The 16,424-nt window shown below is 58.4% G+C and overlaps 1 protein-coding gene and 2 long non-coding RNA genes across 9 annotated transcripts; 1 reads left to right on the forward strand and 2 right to left on the reverse strand.

Moving 5' to 3' along the window:
• Window positions 1-919: 919 nt before the first annotated feature.
• LOC116598473 lies at window positions 920-4,883 on the reverse strand. 5 transcript variants are annotated; one of them, XR_004289079.1, is made up of 6 exons: window positions 4,598-4,880; window positions 4,394-4,501; window positions 3,332-3,450; window positions 2,894-3,025; window positions 1,662-1,735; window positions 920-1,186 (listed from the first exon to the last, which is right to left on the reverse strand). It is a non-coding gene; the product is annotated as an uncharacterized LOC116598473 (long non-coding RNA). The 5 variants fall into 5 exon arrangements; XR_004289080.1 differs by having other exon boundaries at window positions 920-1,735; window positions 4,394-4,526; window positions 4,598-4,883; XR_004289077.1 differs by having other exon boundaries at window positions 920-1,735; window positions 4,598-4,878.
• A 57-nt stretch (window positions 4,884-4,940) lies between these two features.
• Window positions 4,941-16,377, forward strand: SCYL1 (SCY1 like pseudokinase 1). Of its 3 annotated transcripts, XM_032357303.1 has the most exons (18): window positions 4,941-5,132; window positions 5,480-5,620; window positions 5,810-5,932; window positions 6,012-6,238; window positions 6,655-6,745; window positions 6,822-6,977; window positions 9,070-9,228; window positions 10,113-10,220; window positions 10,909-11,022; window positions 12,752-12,907; window positions 13,424-13,612; window positions 13,732-13,807; window positions 14,326-14,490; window positions 14,729-14,871; window positions 15,481-15,552; window positions 15,639-15,851; window positions 15,940-15,994; window positions 16,115-16,377. In XM_032357303.1, exons 1-18 carry the CDS (start codon window positions 5,022-5,024, stop codon window positions 16,237-16,239), a joined length of 2,424 nt encoding a protein of 807 aa, XP_032213194.1. In that variant the 5' UTR covers window positions 4,941-5,021; the 3' UTR covers window positions 16,240-16,377. The 3 variants fall into 3 exon arrangements, with proteins under 3 accessions (XP_032213194.1, XP_032213195.1, XP_032213196.1); XM_032357305.1 differs by lacking the exons at window positions 4,941-5,132; window positions 5,480-5,620 and having other exon boundaries at window positions 5,848-5,932; window positions 6,044-6,238; XM_032357304.1 differs by lacking the exons at window positions 15,481-15,552; window positions 15,639-15,851; window positions 15,940-15,994; window positions 16,115-16,377 and adding an exon at window positions 15,306-15,454.
• LOC116598474 lies at window positions 7,027-9,134 on the reverse strand. Its single transcript, XR_004289082.1, has 3 exons — window positions 9,045-9,134; window positions 8,691-8,901; window positions 7,027-8,078 (listed from the first exon to the last, which is right to left on the reverse strand). It is a non-coding gene; the product is annotated as an uncharacterized LOC116598474 (long non-coding RNA).
• Window positions 16,378-16,424: the final 47 nt, after the last annotated feature.

Here is a 16,424-nt window from a genome sequence, read left to right on the forward strand (position 1 = left end):
AATGCCTCTTCCCCAGCCCCTTAAAGCATGACGTTCCAGCAAGTTCCACGGGACCTGCGTGGGACTTTAGCAACGTCTCTACTATCCAATGAGTTATAGCCATTCCCTTTCCAGCCAGGTCTGGAGCTCAGACCCTGGGCTGGATGGAGGTCCTTGGCGAGGGCGGGGTTGGGGGGGGGGGATGTGGTAGTGGGGTAGTGCTCTATCTCAGCCCTGGGGATGAAGGGTGCTCCCTACATCTGCTATTCCGATATTCTTTTTAGAGCCCTCTTTATTATTTTTATTATTTCTTCTCCTCCTCCTCCTCCTCCTCCTCCGCCTCCTCCTCCTTCTTCTTCTTCTTCAAGATTTTATTTGTTTATTTGACAGAGATTACAAGTAGACAGAGAGAGGAAGGGAAGCAGGCTCCCCGCTGAGCAGAGAGCTTGATGCGGGGCTGGATCCCAGGACCCTGGGACCATGACCTGAGCCGAAGGCAGAGGCTTTAACCCACTGAGCCACCCAGGCGCCCCAAGAGCCCTCTTTACTCCTTACCGGCCAATCCCTTGGTACTCCAATCCCTGTCACAGTTAATAATTCCTTTTTTTTTTCTTTATTTTTAAGATTTTATTTATTTGACAGAGCACGAGAGGGCGAAGGTCAGAGGGAGAAGCAGACTCCCGCGGAGCTGGGAGCCTGATGCCACGCGGGACTCCATCCGGGAACTCCAGGATCATGACTTGAGCTGAAGGCAGTGGCTTGACCAACTGAGCCACCCAGGAGCCCCCAGTTAATAATTCTTTTTTTTTTTTTTTAAAGATTGTATTTATTTATTTGAGAGAGAGACAGTGAGAGAGAACATGAGCGAGGAGAAGGTCAGAGAGAAGCAGACTCCCCGTGGAACTGGGAGCCCGATGCGGGACTCGATCCCGAGACTCCGGGATCATGACCTGAGCCGAAAGCAGTCGTCCAACCAACTGAGCCACCCAGGCGTCCCCCCAGTTAATAATTCTTTATGTCAGACTTCTCCAGTCCAAATGGCTTTGTGGTTTCTCTCGGACTGAAAGAGATCCCGCGCATCCTTATGAGGATCGGAAGGAGGGAGAGCGCTTAGCTCAGTGCCTGACAGGCAGGGGGTTGCAGAAAACAGCAGTGACGTCATCGTCCTCATCCTGTCCGCGTCACCCGCTGGTCTCCACGCCGATGCCTACGGAACAGCCACTTCTTTATTAGCCATTGCTGTGGCTTCGCGGTATGCATGGAGTTTTGAATCCCTGCACTCCTGCGGACTCCTCCCCGTCGCCCCGATTACCAGCGGCCCTCTGAGCCCCGTCCACCAAGCACCAGCTGCGCTAGGCACTGCAGCTGTTACCTACAGTAACTCACAAATTCTCATCCTGTGCCTATTGTATTAATTTCCACAAATTTAGTGGCCTAAAACCACGCTGATTTATTACCTTACGCTTCCGGGTACCCGAAATCTAAAATGAAGGGGTCAGCACCGCCATGTCCCTTCTGAGGGCTGCAGGAGAGAGGCTGAGTTTTCCAGCTTCTAGAAAGCGGCCTCCTTCCTTGGCTCACAACCCCTCCCTCACAAGACACATGCTCTTGCTGGCACACCTACTACTCACTGTGGTCCGCCTACAGCATCGGGCCTACGGGGATAATCCAGGATGACTTACCCATCTCCAGATCCGTGACTAGATTGCAACAGGGAAGCCCCTTTTACCGTGTAAGGCAACATATTCACAGAGTCCTGGGATTAAGAGGTGGACATAGGTGAGCTTTGTTCAGCCTACCTTCCCCGTGGAATAAATACTATTGCTCTACCCATTTCACAGATGAAAAAACTGAGGTGCAAGGAGAGTAAGTAACTTGCCCACGGTCGCACGACTCATAAGGAACAGAGCTGGGAAACAGGCAGTCTGACTCAGCTACACAGCGTTGTGTAAATCTTTGCATACCAGAATGAGGCTTTGTGTAGCATACATTTCTAGAAGCAGAATTACTGGGGTGAAGTTTAGTCGGTGTTGCTGAGCTGTCCTTTGCTACAGCCGCATCATTTCATGTCCACCAGCAGCACTGAAAATCCAGATGCTTTGAGGGCAGAATAAGACTTGAATACACAAAGGATTTTTACAACTTATCAACTTGGTGACTGAGAAATGTTTCTCTTTCGAGAAAGGAGAAGAACAGCATTCTCTCGTTCATAAAACCATCATCGTGGGAATAAGGAACTCTCAGGTTCCTGGGAAAAAATAAACAATTCTTGGGTGCCCGGGTGGCTCAGTGGGTTAAGCCGCTGCCTTCGGCTCAGGTCATGATCTCAGGGTCCTGGGATCGAGTCCCGCATCGGGCTCTTTGCTCAGCGGAGAGCCTGCTTCCTCCTCTCTCTCTGCCTGCTCTCTGCCTACTTGTGATCTCTCTCTGTCAAATAAATAAATAAAATCTTAAAAAAAAAATTCCTGATTACCTTCATGTATTGCGAGACTGAAAACACGCTCCTAACCTTGACTGTGACCCCAGCCTGTCTCCTTCTGCCTCGCCTTGTCAGAGGCACCGTTTTTGAGGGTTTGATTTTCCCACCTTGGTGGATTGCTTTTGTCTCCGGTGACATCTGAAGATCCCTAGTTAATAGATCACTTCCGTCGCTTTCCAGTTTCCCCCCTCTTTTATTTTGGATCTATGCCACAAAGCTTATCTACAACTTCCTTTTCAACGCCTTCCCTTGTCGGTGGCTGTTTATTTGGGGCCAAGTACCCCTGTTAACCGCAGAGGCGAATGTTTCATTACTCCGAGAGTCGTCCGTTTACAGGCAAGGAATAAGCATGAAGTGACTTCCCAAGATCCTTCCCAAGATCCCATAGACGTGGCATTCAACCCCAGGTTCCCCCTGCTTGACATCCCACTGTACCTGCTGGGGAGCGGCTGGCCGCCTGGTACCCCACAGAATGCACGTGTGCCTGCCGCACCATTTCTCCAGGTCCTTGCGGGTCTTGGTGGGCTGCTTGGATTTGTCCCAGCTGGGCTGCCACTTTCTTTCTTTCTTTCTTTCTTTAATATTTTACTTATTTATTTAACAGAGAGAGAGAGAGAGATCACAAGTAGGCAGAGAGGCAGGCAGAGAGAGAGGGAGAAGCAGGCTCCCCACTGAGCAGAGGGCCCGAGGCGGGGCTTGATCCCAGGACTCTGGGATCATGACCTGAGCTGAAGACAGAGGCTTAACCCACTGTGCCACCCAGGCGCCCCTGGGCTGCCACTTTCTATGTGTGAGCATTTAGAGCTTGGGTTCCTCACCTGTAAGATGGGAAGAACACCAGTCCTCCCTCATAGGGCAGTGAACTTGTATTACCTCCGCTTTGCAGCTGACGATGTGGAGGCTCAATGTTAGGGCAAGGTGGGCACAAAGAGAACCGGGGAAAGGGATGCTGTCCTCTTCTGAAGACCGTAGCCCCTCCGTGCTGAGTTCCACTGTAGAAGCAGGTTAGTTAACAGAGAATCTGTAAGGAAGCTCCTTTCCTGATTCTTCATTTGTAACTCTGCTTTCTGGTGTGATCTGCTCAGCCTGTGCTAGGCTTGGCTCCTACCTCCCTGCTGTCCCTCTGTGCACTGGGGACTCCCCGATCTCCCCCAGCCCAGTGGCCTTCCCTTTCTGCACCTGTTTCTTCTCCAGGAGAGGCCCCCATGCACTGCACAGACCAAACACTTGGTAGGGGCTAAGACAACATGCACTGACTGAATGCTAACACATGACCCCTATTTTCTTGAACCATCCCCTTTACCATGGCTCCAAAGTGTCCTATCATTTCACACTCACAAGCACACAGCTCAGGCTCTGGCTTACTTACCTCCCTGGTATGAAAAAAATTTCTAGGCTCTGTGTTTAGGCATTCAAGACTCCTACTTGCCATTCCCCACCCCCCACCCCCGTGACTTTAACTCCCCACCCTCCAATATTGCAAATTCCATATTCACAGTGTTGTCACTATCTTCCTAACAGAAGCTACACAGGAAAATCTCTAGTATTTACTTCTATTCTGCTCTGAGCAGCCAACAACCTGTCCAACCCTCCCTCTGGGTGACCAACCCTCACAGGTGCTTGGACAAGGAAAGGGAGACAATGAGTGCTGTGCTGAGTGACTGTTCTCAGTCAGGTGGTACTGAACAGAGTACTGTTCATTCCAATTTACAGATGAGGGAAGCAAGGTTTCCAGAGGATAAGGTGGGTTCCCACAGCCAGTGATAGGGCCTGAGCAGGAACTGGAACCCAGCTCTGATGACCTTGGCATCCCCCACTCTCCAGTCTGCTCTCAAAGGCCTCCCAACTAACATATAATAGGTTCTAGGATTTCACCCACACTCCATAGAGGTGACTAGAGGACTGTCCCCAACCCTGGGTCCCCTGAGACCCTACCTGAAGAGGGGGTCATTGCCAATCAGTCTCTCCTGGACACTGGACTCCATCCAGCTAAGGGGCTCCATCCACCAACATTGATGCCTCATTGGATCCTGGAGTTGCCTACTGGCAGGTGGGAGAGAACATCTGGCTTGGGGACAATCGTCCTCCCTAAGGCTCTGTCTACCCCACTTCTCTCCTTCACGTCTGTCTACGACTTACTTCCTCTTCCGTCCCGCTAGCTCTGTTCTTCTATGCCTCGGTTTCTCCATCACTTCTTCCTTCTCAAGTTCTCATCCCCTTAATAACGCAGGGAGGTAGACTCTACTACCACCCACATTTTAGATGTAAGGACACAGAGGCTCAGAGAGTTTGGGTGACCTGCCAGGCCCATACAGTAACTGGTAGGTAACTGGTGGCGCCTGTCCAGCAGGTGCTTGGCCAGGTTGCCAGGAAGCTGGTCTCTGCGCCGCCGGCACCGCCCCCGATCCCGCCCTCGCCCCGCCCCCGATACCGCCCTCGCCCCGCCCCCATATGCCCCGCCCACCGACTCAGGCCCCGCCCTCGCCCCGCCCCGCTCCGCCCCGCTCGGCGGCCGGAGGATTCGGAGGAGCGGCGTCCCCAGCCTGCGGCGGCGGTGGGGACAATGTGGTTCTTTGCCCGGGACCCGGTCCGGGACTTCCCGTTCGAGCTCAGCCCGGACCCTCCCGAGGGCGGCCCGCCCGGGCCCTGGGTCCTGCACCGCGGCCGCAAGAAGGTGAGCGCCGCCCCGCTCCACAGGCCGCGGCCGACCTCGGCCTCGCCTAGTCAGCGCCGCCGGCCCCGCCGCGTCGCGCCCCGCCTGACGTGGCTGCGGAGCCTCCGGGGCGACGGGCCGGGGGAGGGGGCCGGGCAGTGCCGACGTGGCGGGCGGAAGGACCGAGGGACGACAGGCGGACGGAACCGGGGTCACGTGGGCCCGGCTCCGTGTCCGAGGGCTGACCTGGGGAGAGGCCGGCGGTGACCCTTTCCTCCCCGCACTGAGCAGCTCTGCGACCCTCTCGGAGCTGGAGTGGTCGCTGGGGCCCGGCCCACATCCCTCAGGTCCCTCTGCCCTCCCCTCAGGCCACAGGCAGCCCTGTGTCCATCTTCGTGTACGATGTGAAGCCCGGTGCCGACGAGCAGACCCAGGTGGCCAAAGCTGCCTTCAAGCGCCTCAAAACTCTCCGGCACCCCAACATTCTGGCCTACATCGATGGGCTGGAGGTACCTGCCTCCCAGGCTGCCCCATCTCCGCCCCGCGCTTTCTCCCAGTCTCCCCGTCGTGTCTTCTGTCTTCCTGCCCCTCAGTTTCCACCCCTTCTGCCTGGGCACCCCCACATTTGATACCCCTCCTCCACCTGTCTCCCTGGGCCTCTCATCTCCCCTTCCTCTCCTGCCGTGTCCCCCCTTCAGACAGACAAATGCCTCCATGTAGTGACAGAGGCAGTGACCCCACTGAAAATGTACCTCAAGGAGCGAGCCGAGGCCGGTGGCCTGAAGGAGCTGGAGCTCTCCTGGGGGCTACACCAGATTGTGGTGAGGTGGGGGGCAATGGTGATGAGAGCGGGGTGGGGACCTCGGGTTGCGGGGGTGTGATGGCTCCTTCTGCCCCCAGAAAGCCCTCAGCTTCCTGGTCAATGACTGCAGCCTCATCCACAACAACGTCTGCATGGCCGCTGTGTTCGTGGACCGCGCCGGCGAGTGGAAGCTGGGGGGCCTGGACTACATGTACTCGTCCCAGGGCAATGGTGGGGGGCCCCCCCGGAAGGGGGTCCCCGAACTTGAGCAGTATGACCCCCCGGAGTTGGCTGATGGCAGTGGCAGAGCAGTCAGAGAGAAATGGTGGGTGACTGGCCATGGCATGTCCCAGCCTGCCCTATTCTGGAAGCTCCTGCAGCCTCGGAACCCCTCAGCTAGCTGGCACGCCCCCCTGTCCCCTGCTGCCCAGCTGGGGAGGGAACTGGGGTCCTCCGGGATAGGTAGGGCAGTTTAAACACAGGCTTTGAGTGTGTTTTGGTGGTTCTGAGGTTGAAAAGTGTGTGACTTGCTTTCCTGAGCCTCACTTTCTTTATCTGTCCAGTGGGACTAATGAACCTGCACCCTGCTTCTCAGGGTTCTCCCTTCCTGATGGGAGGGTCAGCTGAGGGACATAGCTCAGCGTCTGCCATGCAGTGAGGGTCTGGTGCCCAAGGCAGGTAGGAGGCCTGTGCTAGCAGGTGGCAGGGCCTTGAGCAGCTCTGGTCACTGCCCTGCCTCAGGTCGGCTGACATGTGGCGCTTGGGCTGCCTCATCTGGGAAGTCTTCAATGGGTCCCTACCTCGGGCGGCTGCCCTGCGCAATCCTGGGAAGGTGAGTGTCTGACCGAGTCCCAGCTCCTGTCTGCCGGCCAGCCAGCCCTGCCCTGACACTGACCCTTCTCCTACAGATCCCCAAATCGCTGGTCCCCCATTACTGCGAGCTAGTCGGCGCCAACCCCAAGGTGCGTCCCAATCCAGCCCGCTTCCTGCAGAACTGCCGGGCGCCGGGGGGCTTCATGAACAACCGCTTTGTGGAGACCAACCTCTTCTTGGAAGAGATCCAGGTGAGCACCCCCCAGTCCCCCCGGCCCCCCTCCCCGGGCTTTGTTCCTGTGTTCTTCACCCCGCACCCCCCCCCCCACCACTTTCCACAAAGTGGAATTAGACCCTGGGAAACAAGGAGGGACTATGGAGCCAGGCTCTCTGGGCCTGAATCCTGGCTCCAACTCTTGCTGTGTGACTTGTCTGACACATGTTACTAATGACAGTCCCTCCTTCAGGGGACTCTCACTGGTAGAGAGCGACAAAAAATACATAAAAGGAAATGTGTACTCCCCGGGACAGGGGTAAATACCAGGAAGGAAAATAGTGGGTCAGGGTGCTCAGGGAAGGCCTCTCTCAGGGCTGACATCTGAGCTGAGACCCGAAGACTGGGAGACATGGGGATGGTGACTGGGGAGGAATGTTTCAGGCAGGGGGAACAGCAAATGGAAAAGTGTGAGGAAGGGATTCTTGGCTTAATCTCCTTGAGCCTCAGTTTCCATATCTGTATAATGGGGGCAATAGTAGTCTTTGCGGGCCCATAGGTTGTTGTAGGGAATGAAGGAGAAAGGCTCGGCCTGGATACCTGCTCTGACCTGGCCGTGAGGGGGGCACACAGAAAGGTGACTGAGAATCTGGAGTTGGGGAGGAGTGACAGACACTGGCACAGACCTTGATGGAGCAGGGGCTGAGGACTCTTCCGAGCATGGGGAACCGGGGCTGTGTCTTGAGGCAGAAGCGCTGGAAACACTGAGCCCTGTGCCTCCTGGACCATTTGGGGGCAGCAGGAACTTTGTTACGGGACATTCTCCTCTCCTCACGGGCTGACTGGGCCCGGCTGCCCTGCTTAAAATGTGCTCCACAGGCGATGGCTGTTTCTGGCCAGTCCCATGAGATTGTGGGAGGGCAGCGCCTAGAGGCCCCTCTTCCTGTCACTGGCAGACTAGGGGAGAGAGCCCAGCTAGGCAGCCTGGAGTGTGGTTGAGTCTTCCTCTGGGCCCCGGTGCCCCATGAGTGCTGTCAGAGCACGAAGCCTGCCTCCCGCGCTCACCTGAGTTGCTCCGGCGCCAGCCAGGTCCTCCTGATCCCCAGCCAGAGGTCAGCTCTTCCGGGCCAGGCAGCAGCTTGGGAAACGAGGTTACAGTAGTGACCAAAGGAACTTTGGAAGCAGCCTGGACTATGTCATACTCCCTGCCCCATCACTCCTGGCTGGTGACCTTGAACCTCAGCCTCCTTGTCTGTACTTGAGGGGGTGAGCACCTCTTCCTTGGGGCAGCACCACGGAGGGACCAGACCCCTGAGACACACTTTCCCCTGACTGCTTTTTAGCTGTGTGGCTTTGGGCCAATTCCTTGCCCTCTCTGGGCATCAGCTTCCTTGGTGGAGTAAATGCGGATTATGTTAGCACCTGTCTCATAAAGTTGCGGGGGGATGATTTAAGCTGCATAAAGGTTTCAGTATATAACTCTGGCTGGGCTGTAGTCTGTCCTCAGGGAATGTGAATTGTGTGGATGACGGCCTTAGAGGGAGGTTGGTGGGATCATTGAGCTGGCAGCCTGGTCTGTCCGGCTTCAGTGGGGGGACCAGGTCTGGGGGTCAGCTGTACCTGATCCCTGCCTTCCCCACAGCTTGCCAGGAACGCCCGCCCAGCTGGGGCCCGGGCGATGAGCTAAGCCCCCTCCCCTGTCTGAGCCTTCGTGTCCTCCTCTGTGTGCAGGGGTTAATGGTCCTCACACCTTGGGTTATGGTGAGGAGGAGAGGCAAGGCCGACAAACGGCCTGCTGTCCCCAGCGGCTGCTTCCCCAGCAGCAGGTCGGCGGGTGATGGCAATGACGATGGTGTGTCAGGCCATGAGCCGACGGTTTCCCGCGCACGACAGCTCTGTGAGGTGGCGTAGTTGTTAGCGCGTCTCACAGATGGAGGCACTCACCCAAGGTCACGTGGCTACTGAAAGGGGGAGCTGGGATTTGAAGGCAGCCCCGCTGGGCTCCCGCAGCCACGCGCTTCAGTTGTCTTTCAGGCAGGGTTGGGGGACGACCCCCTGTCCTTGCCCGTAGCTGAGGAATGGCGTGACTAGGCTGATGTCCTACCTGTAACCTGTCCTTGTTCCCCCAGATCAAAGAGCCAGCTGAGAAGCAAAAGTTCTTCCAAGAGCTGAGCAAGAGCCTAGACTCGTTCCCTGAGGACTTCTGCCGGCACAAGGTGCTGCCCCAGCTGCTGACCGCCTTCGAGTTCGGCAGCGCAGGAGCGGTCGTCCTCACACCCCTCTTCAAGGTGGGTGGGGGCGGTGGGGCCCAGACCCTGGCTGGGGGGGGGATCTGAGTGGTGAAAGAGAGGGCTCTGGGGGAGGGACGGACCGGTGAGGGCAGACCCACACTCACATTCATACACACACTCACACACACACACACACACGCACAGCCGCCCGCGTGCTTGAGGAGCTCACCGCCGAGAGTCCCTCGGTTCAGCTCTCCAGGGCCACCTGATCGGCCATCCGGGAGGCTGCAGGGACTTCTCGTCCTTGGGGGGAGGAAACCCTGTGCCTCTAAATTCTTTTCCCGCAGACCCCTTACTCAGAGCCTGTAGACCTTTTTCCGTTTCCCCAAGACAGCAGCCTTGGTCTGACTTGTGCACCTGGTTTCCAGGGCCCAGGAGATCGCCGGCTCACCACCCCACTTTGTAGCCTCCCTCCTGACCTCTTGGCACCCTGTTCTTTTGGCAACTAGCGGGTGGATCCTCTCTGCCTTCCCCACACCCCAGCCTGCCCTTACCTGGGCACCTGCCGTTCCCCACTCTGTCCACTTTTCCACGAAGGGGGAAGACAGCAAGCAAATCCCATATGGCTGGCAATCTTCAGAAGTGGTAGAATTATAGTTAGAATTCTGTGTGCACGGGTGTCCATGTGGTGTACTGGGGCCTGATTGTACGGAGGGGCACAGACCTTTCATCGGCCTCCCGAGAGGCTGCCTTGACCCAAAAAGGTGTTACGGGCAGAGGACAGGCGGAAGGGCTGCTGGAGAAGGGCCCTCCTCCCTCCCACATCACCCCATCCCCATCCTGGGAAATAAGCAGGGAGCCCAAGGAAAATGAATGAGCCCAGTAAGGTCACCCCACTTCCACGGAGGCAGCTGAGCCCCATCTCCTGCTCTTTCCCGAAGGTGGGCAAGTTTCTCAACGCGGAGGAGTACCAGCAGAAGATCATCCCTGTCGTGGTCAAGATGTTCTCGTCCACTGACCGGGCCATGCGCATCCGCCTCCTACAGCAGGTCGGGGCTGTGGTTAGACCCTGTCCCCCTCTACCCAACCCGGACCCCACCTTGGCTACTGGGGAGACCCCCTGCCTCACCTCCAGTCCCAGGCCGGTGGCAGGAGGTGGCACCCTGGAAACTTCTCCAAACACACACTAGGGCTGGTAATCCTAGGCTCTTAGGAAATTGAGACCATCATGGGCCTCATCCGCAGCATTGAGAAGGCACAGCCCTCCCAGACTGCAGGCCTTCCCCTGGCAACCCAATCTCTTCACTTGGTCACCAGAGCCGTTTAGAGTGGGGATAGTGTCTCTCCTGCCAACCCCAAGGCAGCTGGGAGCATCAGACATGATCTCTGGGATCATGGCCAGCCCTCCCTGAGCCACTTTCCGGATGGGGGCGATAATCCCTTTTAAAGAAGAGGCAGTGGAGGCTCTAAGAAGGGATGTGGTGCAGGGCCACAGGCCGGACCCTCCCGCTCCCAGTCCTTGGTTCTTCCCAGCACCGTCCTAGCCTCTCATCACTGCATGTGGACCTAAGGCCAGAGAAAGGCCAGCTGTGAGGTAGAGGGCTCAGGAGACTCACCTGGCTGGTCAGTGCCTGTGTAGGGGAAATAACCAAGCCACAAAATGGGCCGGTGACTGTGGTCAGGCAAGGAGGGGCTGACTATGCTCTCACCAACCCCCCCGCCAACACCGGGCCACAGATGGAACAGTTTATTCAGTACCTGGATGAGCCAACAGTCAACACGCAGATCTTTCCCCACGTCGTACACGGCTTCTTGGACACCAACCCTGCCATCCGAGAGCAGACAGTCAAGGTAGGTGTGCCCTGGTTTTCCGAGGCTCGGAGGGGGCTCACACGAGGACAGAGGTCTTGGTTTGGGCCTGTGCGTCTGAGAAGGTTAGGGGAGGGGCAGGCACCATCCTGCATATAGGCCCAGGCCCCGGGTGCAGCTCAATAGCTGGTGGGAGGGCAGCACGGGCATGGCCTATATCCTCCGTGCAGTAGACACTGGCTGAGGCTCTCTCAGTGCCCAACCTTGTGGCCCGTGCTTGGATGCAGGGTCTGTCTCATGGAGCTGCTTTTTGAGGTGATGGAGAGTGGGCTTGCCAGACAGGAAACAGAATTAGAAAAGATATGTTAGGGGGAGCCTGGGTGGCTCAGTAGGTTGACTGACTCCTGATCTCAGCTCAGGTCATGATCTCAGGGTCCTGGGATCGAGCCCTGAGCGGGTCTCTGCGCTCAGCATGGCGTCTGCTTCTCCCTCTCCCTCTGTTCTTCCCCCTGCTCAAGTGCACGCATGACTACTCTCTTTCTGAAATAAATAAAGTCTTAAAAAAAAAAAAGAAAAACTGTGTTGGAAAGTCACAGAGTGTGAAGAGAAGGGTTTGCAGTTTTGAGAACAGCAGTCAGGGAAGCCTTTGCTAGGGAGCTGTCACTAAAGGAAAGGAGGCAAGGGTCGGGCTGCGGGGAGATGGCGAGGAAACGTGCTCTGTGCAGAGGGACTGTGCCCAGAGATCTGGAGGCCAGCACATGCCTGGAATGGAGGAGTAGCAGCAGGAGGGTTATCGTGGCTGAAGGGGCAGAGAGGTGGCGTCTGAGAGGTCATGGGGGCTCAGATCTGAAAGGCAGTAGCGGGTGGACAGAAGGGGCCACGTTCCAAAGAGGGCGGGCAGACGGGATGTGCCCGTGGGTGGCTGTGAAGCCAAGTATGGCTCCGAGGTTTCCGGCCTGGGCAGCTGGAAGGTTAAGTTGCCATTTACCGAGAAGACTGGGAGCAGCAGTTTTGCGGGAAGAGGTCGGTCTGCTCTTGGCCACGTCTGTTAGGCAGGTGCAGGTGTCTGTTCGGCCGCTGGTTATACATGTGTATAGTTTAAGGAAGAAGCCGGGGCCGGAGGTGCGCACCTGGGCATTGTCCACTACTCAGGGCATTCAAAGCCACGAAGGGGTAAGGACACCTAGGGTCACCTAGGGTCACCTAGGGCCTGGGGAGCCGCCCTGGGGCTCTGAACAGTGAGATCTCGGCCACAGGAGACCGAGAAGGAGCGGCCAGTGAGGTCTGAGGAGAACCAGGAGAGGCTAGGGGCCTGGAGGACCAGAGATGGAAGTCTCCAGGAGGGAGAGCTTGGGGATGTCACAGCGCTGAGGGGTCGGGTTTGGTTTGATGGAGAATTGGCCGTTGGACTTAGCAACACAGAGGTCCCTGGTGATCGCCCCTCCAGCCAGTTAGTAGAGTGTGGTGGGGGTGTTTCTGTGGACATCTGAGTCGAGCGCACGCAAGAGAGAGCAGAAGGAGAAACACGGGAGACAGGAGCGTGAGCAAACCTCGGAGGTTGTGGGGTGAAGGGGACAGAGAAGTGTCCCGTTGCTCAGCATTCCGGGTAGGGGCCAGGACCTGCTGGGGAGACAGGTTTGGGAGGGCCTCGGCCGGTCCTGTCGGAGCCCAGTGTCCCTGTCGGCCTCCACACCCTCCCAGGAGGCCACTCCTCCCCGTGGTGCTTTGCTGGCTGTGACCCCCAATTTCCACCCCGCCCTGACCCCCGCAGTCCATGCTGCTCTTGGCCCCGAAGCTGAATGAGGCCAACCTCAACGTGGAGCTGATGAAGCACTTCGCGCGGCTGCAGGCCAAGGACGAGCAGGGCCCCATTCGCTGCAACACCACCGTCTGCCTGGGCAAGATCGGCTCCTACCTCAGTGCCAGTGTGAGTGCCCAGCCGGCCGCCTGGGGCTTCTGTCACTGCCTTGGGGCCCAGCGTCCTCCAGGGCCAGGCCTCCTTGTGCGGTCATGCTCCCAGCCCTAGCATCGGTGAGCCGATGGTGCTGGATCTGGGAACCGAACTCCGGCTTGCTTGGCCCCGAGGCCATGGGCAGCCCCTCAGCCAGGGTTTGCAAATGCAGACACATAGCAGGAATGAATGAGTGAGTGAATGAATGATGTCAGTGCACAGGTCGGGAGAGAGGCGCAGGCCCTAGCCCCAAGGCAGCTACTGCTCCAGCCCCCGCTGTCCTGAGGCAGCAGGAACCCACCGATCTGAGAGGAGAAGCCAAGATTGGGTTTTCAGTAAAAAGTCTCCCCATTTGTCGGTGATTAGCTCACATTTTTCTGACTTGGGGGCGGGAGCATCCGTGGATGGCTCTGCTCTGGGAAGTAGGTCTGGCAGTCCTGGGTCCCAGTATGGACCCTGCACTCAGGAGTGTTCTCCCCCGGCCCGCCCCAGACCAGGCACAGGGTCCTCACCTCTGCCTTCAGCCGGGCCACTAAGGACCCATTCGCACCTTCCCGGGTGGCGGGCGTCCTGGGCTTTGCGGCCACCCACAACCTCTACTCGATGAACGACTGTGCCCACAAGATCCTGCCTGTGCTCTGCGGCCTCACTGTGGATCCCGAGAAATCTGTGCGAGACCAGGTGAGGCACAGCTGGGCCTGGGCTCGAGCTGGGGCTCCGGGGGTTAGCTGGGCCCTGGCTGGCCCCGTAGGGTCGCAGGAACCCTGGAGGCCCCAGCTCTGCCCCTTCCTCCCCCACAGGCCTTCAAGGCCATTCGAAGCTTCCTGTCCAAACTGGAGTCTGTGTCCGAGGACCCCACCCAGCTGGCTGAAGTGGGTGAGTGGCCCACACTCATGTTCTCTTTCCCTCCCACCACATCTTTAACTGTCACCTTTCTTTTTTTTTTTTTTTTTTAAAGATTTTATTTATTTATTTGACAGACAGAGATCACAAGTAGGCAGAAAGGCAGGCAGAGAGAGAGAGAGAGAGAGAGAGAGAGGAGGAAGCAGGCTCTCTGCGGAGCGGACAGCCTGATGCGGGGCTCGATCCCAGGACCCTGGAATCATGACCTGAGCCGAAGGCAGAGGCTTTAACCCACTGAGCCACCCAGGCGCCCCTAACTGTCACCTTTCATGGCCCCCTTGCCCCTCACTGGAGTATCTGGAAGCTAGAACCGCAGGGAGCAGACCTGACACCACAGCTCCCCACCGCCCCCATCCCGCCCATGGGAGAGCACAGGCCTGGAGAAGGGGGGCCACTACAAGTTGCTCCGTGTTAGTTCCTGCCTTCCTGTCACCTTCCCCATAGAGAGCCTGGGGTGACTGTCCCTGTCTCTGCCTTCTGTCACTGCCCAGAGAAGGATGTCCACGCAGCATCCAGCCCCGGCATGGGAGGGGCGGCAGCCAGCTGGGCAGGCTGGGCTGTGACAGGGGTTTCCTCGCTCACCTCCAAGCTGATCCGTGCACACCCAGCAGCCGCCCCGGCTGAGACCAACGTCCCCCAGAGACCCACGCCTGAAGGTGAGTGTCCCAGAGTGGCCGTGTCGGTGATTCAGAGGGCTCGGGGGTGCCGGCACCCAGGAGCTATTGTGTCTGGCTTCCCCTGGCATGGCGGTGGGGATGCAGGGACAGGGCAGAGTCTAGTCCCCTCATGAGCCTTCCCTCCCTACACCTCCCCCCACCCCCCACCGACCTCTCCCTGTTTTGAGACCTTCCTGGCTCCCAGTGTATGGGAGCTCAGTGAGCCTCTGCTCCTCAGGACTTCCTGCCCCGGCCCCCACCCTCGTCCCTGCCACACCCGCAACCCCAGGCGCCTGGGAGACGCAAGAGGAGGGCACAGACACGGCAGAGGACAGCAGTGCTGCCGACAGATGGGACGATGAAGACTGGGGCAGCTTGGAGGTGAGTGGGGCGCGGGGGTCTCCCTAGGCGACTCCAAGCCTGCCTTCAAGGAGCCTGGGTGGCCTTGGCTGGCGTCCCTGGTGAGGCGGCGTCCTGGAGTAGCTCTGGTGGGTAAGAGATGGCAGCGGGCACCCATTCAGCTCCAAGGGCTCTGGGGAGCAGGGCTGGGAATGGGAGTCCAGGTGGGCGGTTTGGGGGGCAGCCCCTTGGTCTTCCTCACTCTCTTCTGGTCCCCGTCCTTTGCCCACTGGCTCCACTGGTCAGTGAGGAGCGGCCATTCCCAGGCCCATGGAGAGGGGGTTGCTGAGGATGGAGTGAGGCTACGCTGAAGGGAATGGGGCAGGCCTCTGGGCCCGATTTCTCCACCTGCTGCCAGCAGCGTCTGGCCTGGGGCTGTGGGGAGGGGTGTGGACCAGCTCCACCTTACTCCCCAGCCTCAGAGTGATGGCACGTGTACTCTGGATGGGAAACAAGGCTTGAGGAGGAAATGAGATGGAATGCAAAAGAAGAAAGGGTAGAGCCCATGGCTGGGAAGGGGCTAGCAGGCTTCCTGGCCCTTCGGGTGCGGGCTGGCGTGTCGACGGCCGTCCTCTCCTTCCCACACTGCAGCAGGAGGCCGAAGCGGTGTTGGTCCAGCAGGAAGACTGGAGTGCTGGGGGCCAGGCTAGCCGTGCTGGGCAGGTAAACAGAGTGGGACACGGGTGTTTCTGTGGGGGCTGGGGCCAGCTCCCCCACCCCATCGGGCACGACCTCCCCACCTTCTGCAGACCAGCAGCCTGGATGTCAAATCCCCCGAGTCAGACTGGAGCAGCTGGGACGCGGAAGGCTCGTGGGAGCAGGGCTGGCAGGACCCAAGTCCCCCAGAGCCGCCCCCTGAGGGCACACGGCTGGCCAGTGAATATAACTGGGGTGGCCCGGAGCCCAGCGACAAAGGCGATCCCTTTGCTGCCCTGTCGGCACGACGGGAGACTGGTGCGCAGGTACGTGGCACCCATCTGGGGGAGGGTACAGACTGGGGTCGACCTCAGCTGGGAGTCCATGCCCACTCCCGCCATGCTTTTGTTTCAGCTGAGACCTGATTCGTGGGGCGATGACAACTGGGAGGGTCTGGAGACAGAGAGCCGTAAGTGCTTACCCTGGGACAGCTGGTGGACTAGGGCTATTGACTTTGGGGCAGGTGCAGGCTGGGCAGCTGAGCCACCTGTGCTCCTGAAGCCCTCAGCCCACCTCCTCCTGCTCCCAGGGCAAGGGAAGGCCGAGCTGGCCCGGAAGAAGCGTGAGGAGCGTAGGCGGGAGATGGAGGCCAAACGCGCCGAGAAGAAGGCAGCCAAGGGCCCCATGAAGCTGGGCACCCGGAAGCTGGACTGAACTGCAGGTGCGGGCGCTTGTAGCCGCGGAGAGCGGGCCCCGCGGATGTATTTATTGTACAAACCATGCAGCCCGGCCAATCTGGCCAGGCACATCTCACGTGTACATAATCAGAGCCACAATAAATTCTATTTCACACCCCGGTGCTGGGCTCAGTGTAGCCCCTCCCAGGAGGCTCGGGTCTG

The sequence above is a fragment of the Mustela erminea genome, chromosome 9, assembly GCF_009829155.1.
Source record: "Mustela erminea isolate mMusErm1 chromosome 9, mMusErm1.Pri, whole genome shotgun sequence".
Classification (NCBI taxonomy): domain Eukaryota; kingdom Metazoa; phylum Chordata; class Mammalia; order Carnivora; family Mustelidae; genus Mustela; species Mustela erminea.

Excerpts from the sequence above, each read along its gene's own strand:
- SCYL1 (XM_032357303.1), top strand. The coding sequence starts at position 5,022 with ATGTGGTTCTTTGCCCGGGACCCGGTCCGGGACTTCCCGTTCGAGCTC. Across the intron at positions 9,229-10,112 it reads TCCTCACACCCCTCTTCAAG|GTGGGCAAGTTTCTCAACGC; the intron begins GTGGGTGGGGGC and ends TCTTTCCCGAAG. Across the intron at positions 10,221-10,908 it reads GCATCCGCCTCCTACAGCAG|ATGGAACAGTTTATTCAGTA; the intron begins GTCGGGGCTGTG and ends ACCGGGCCACAG.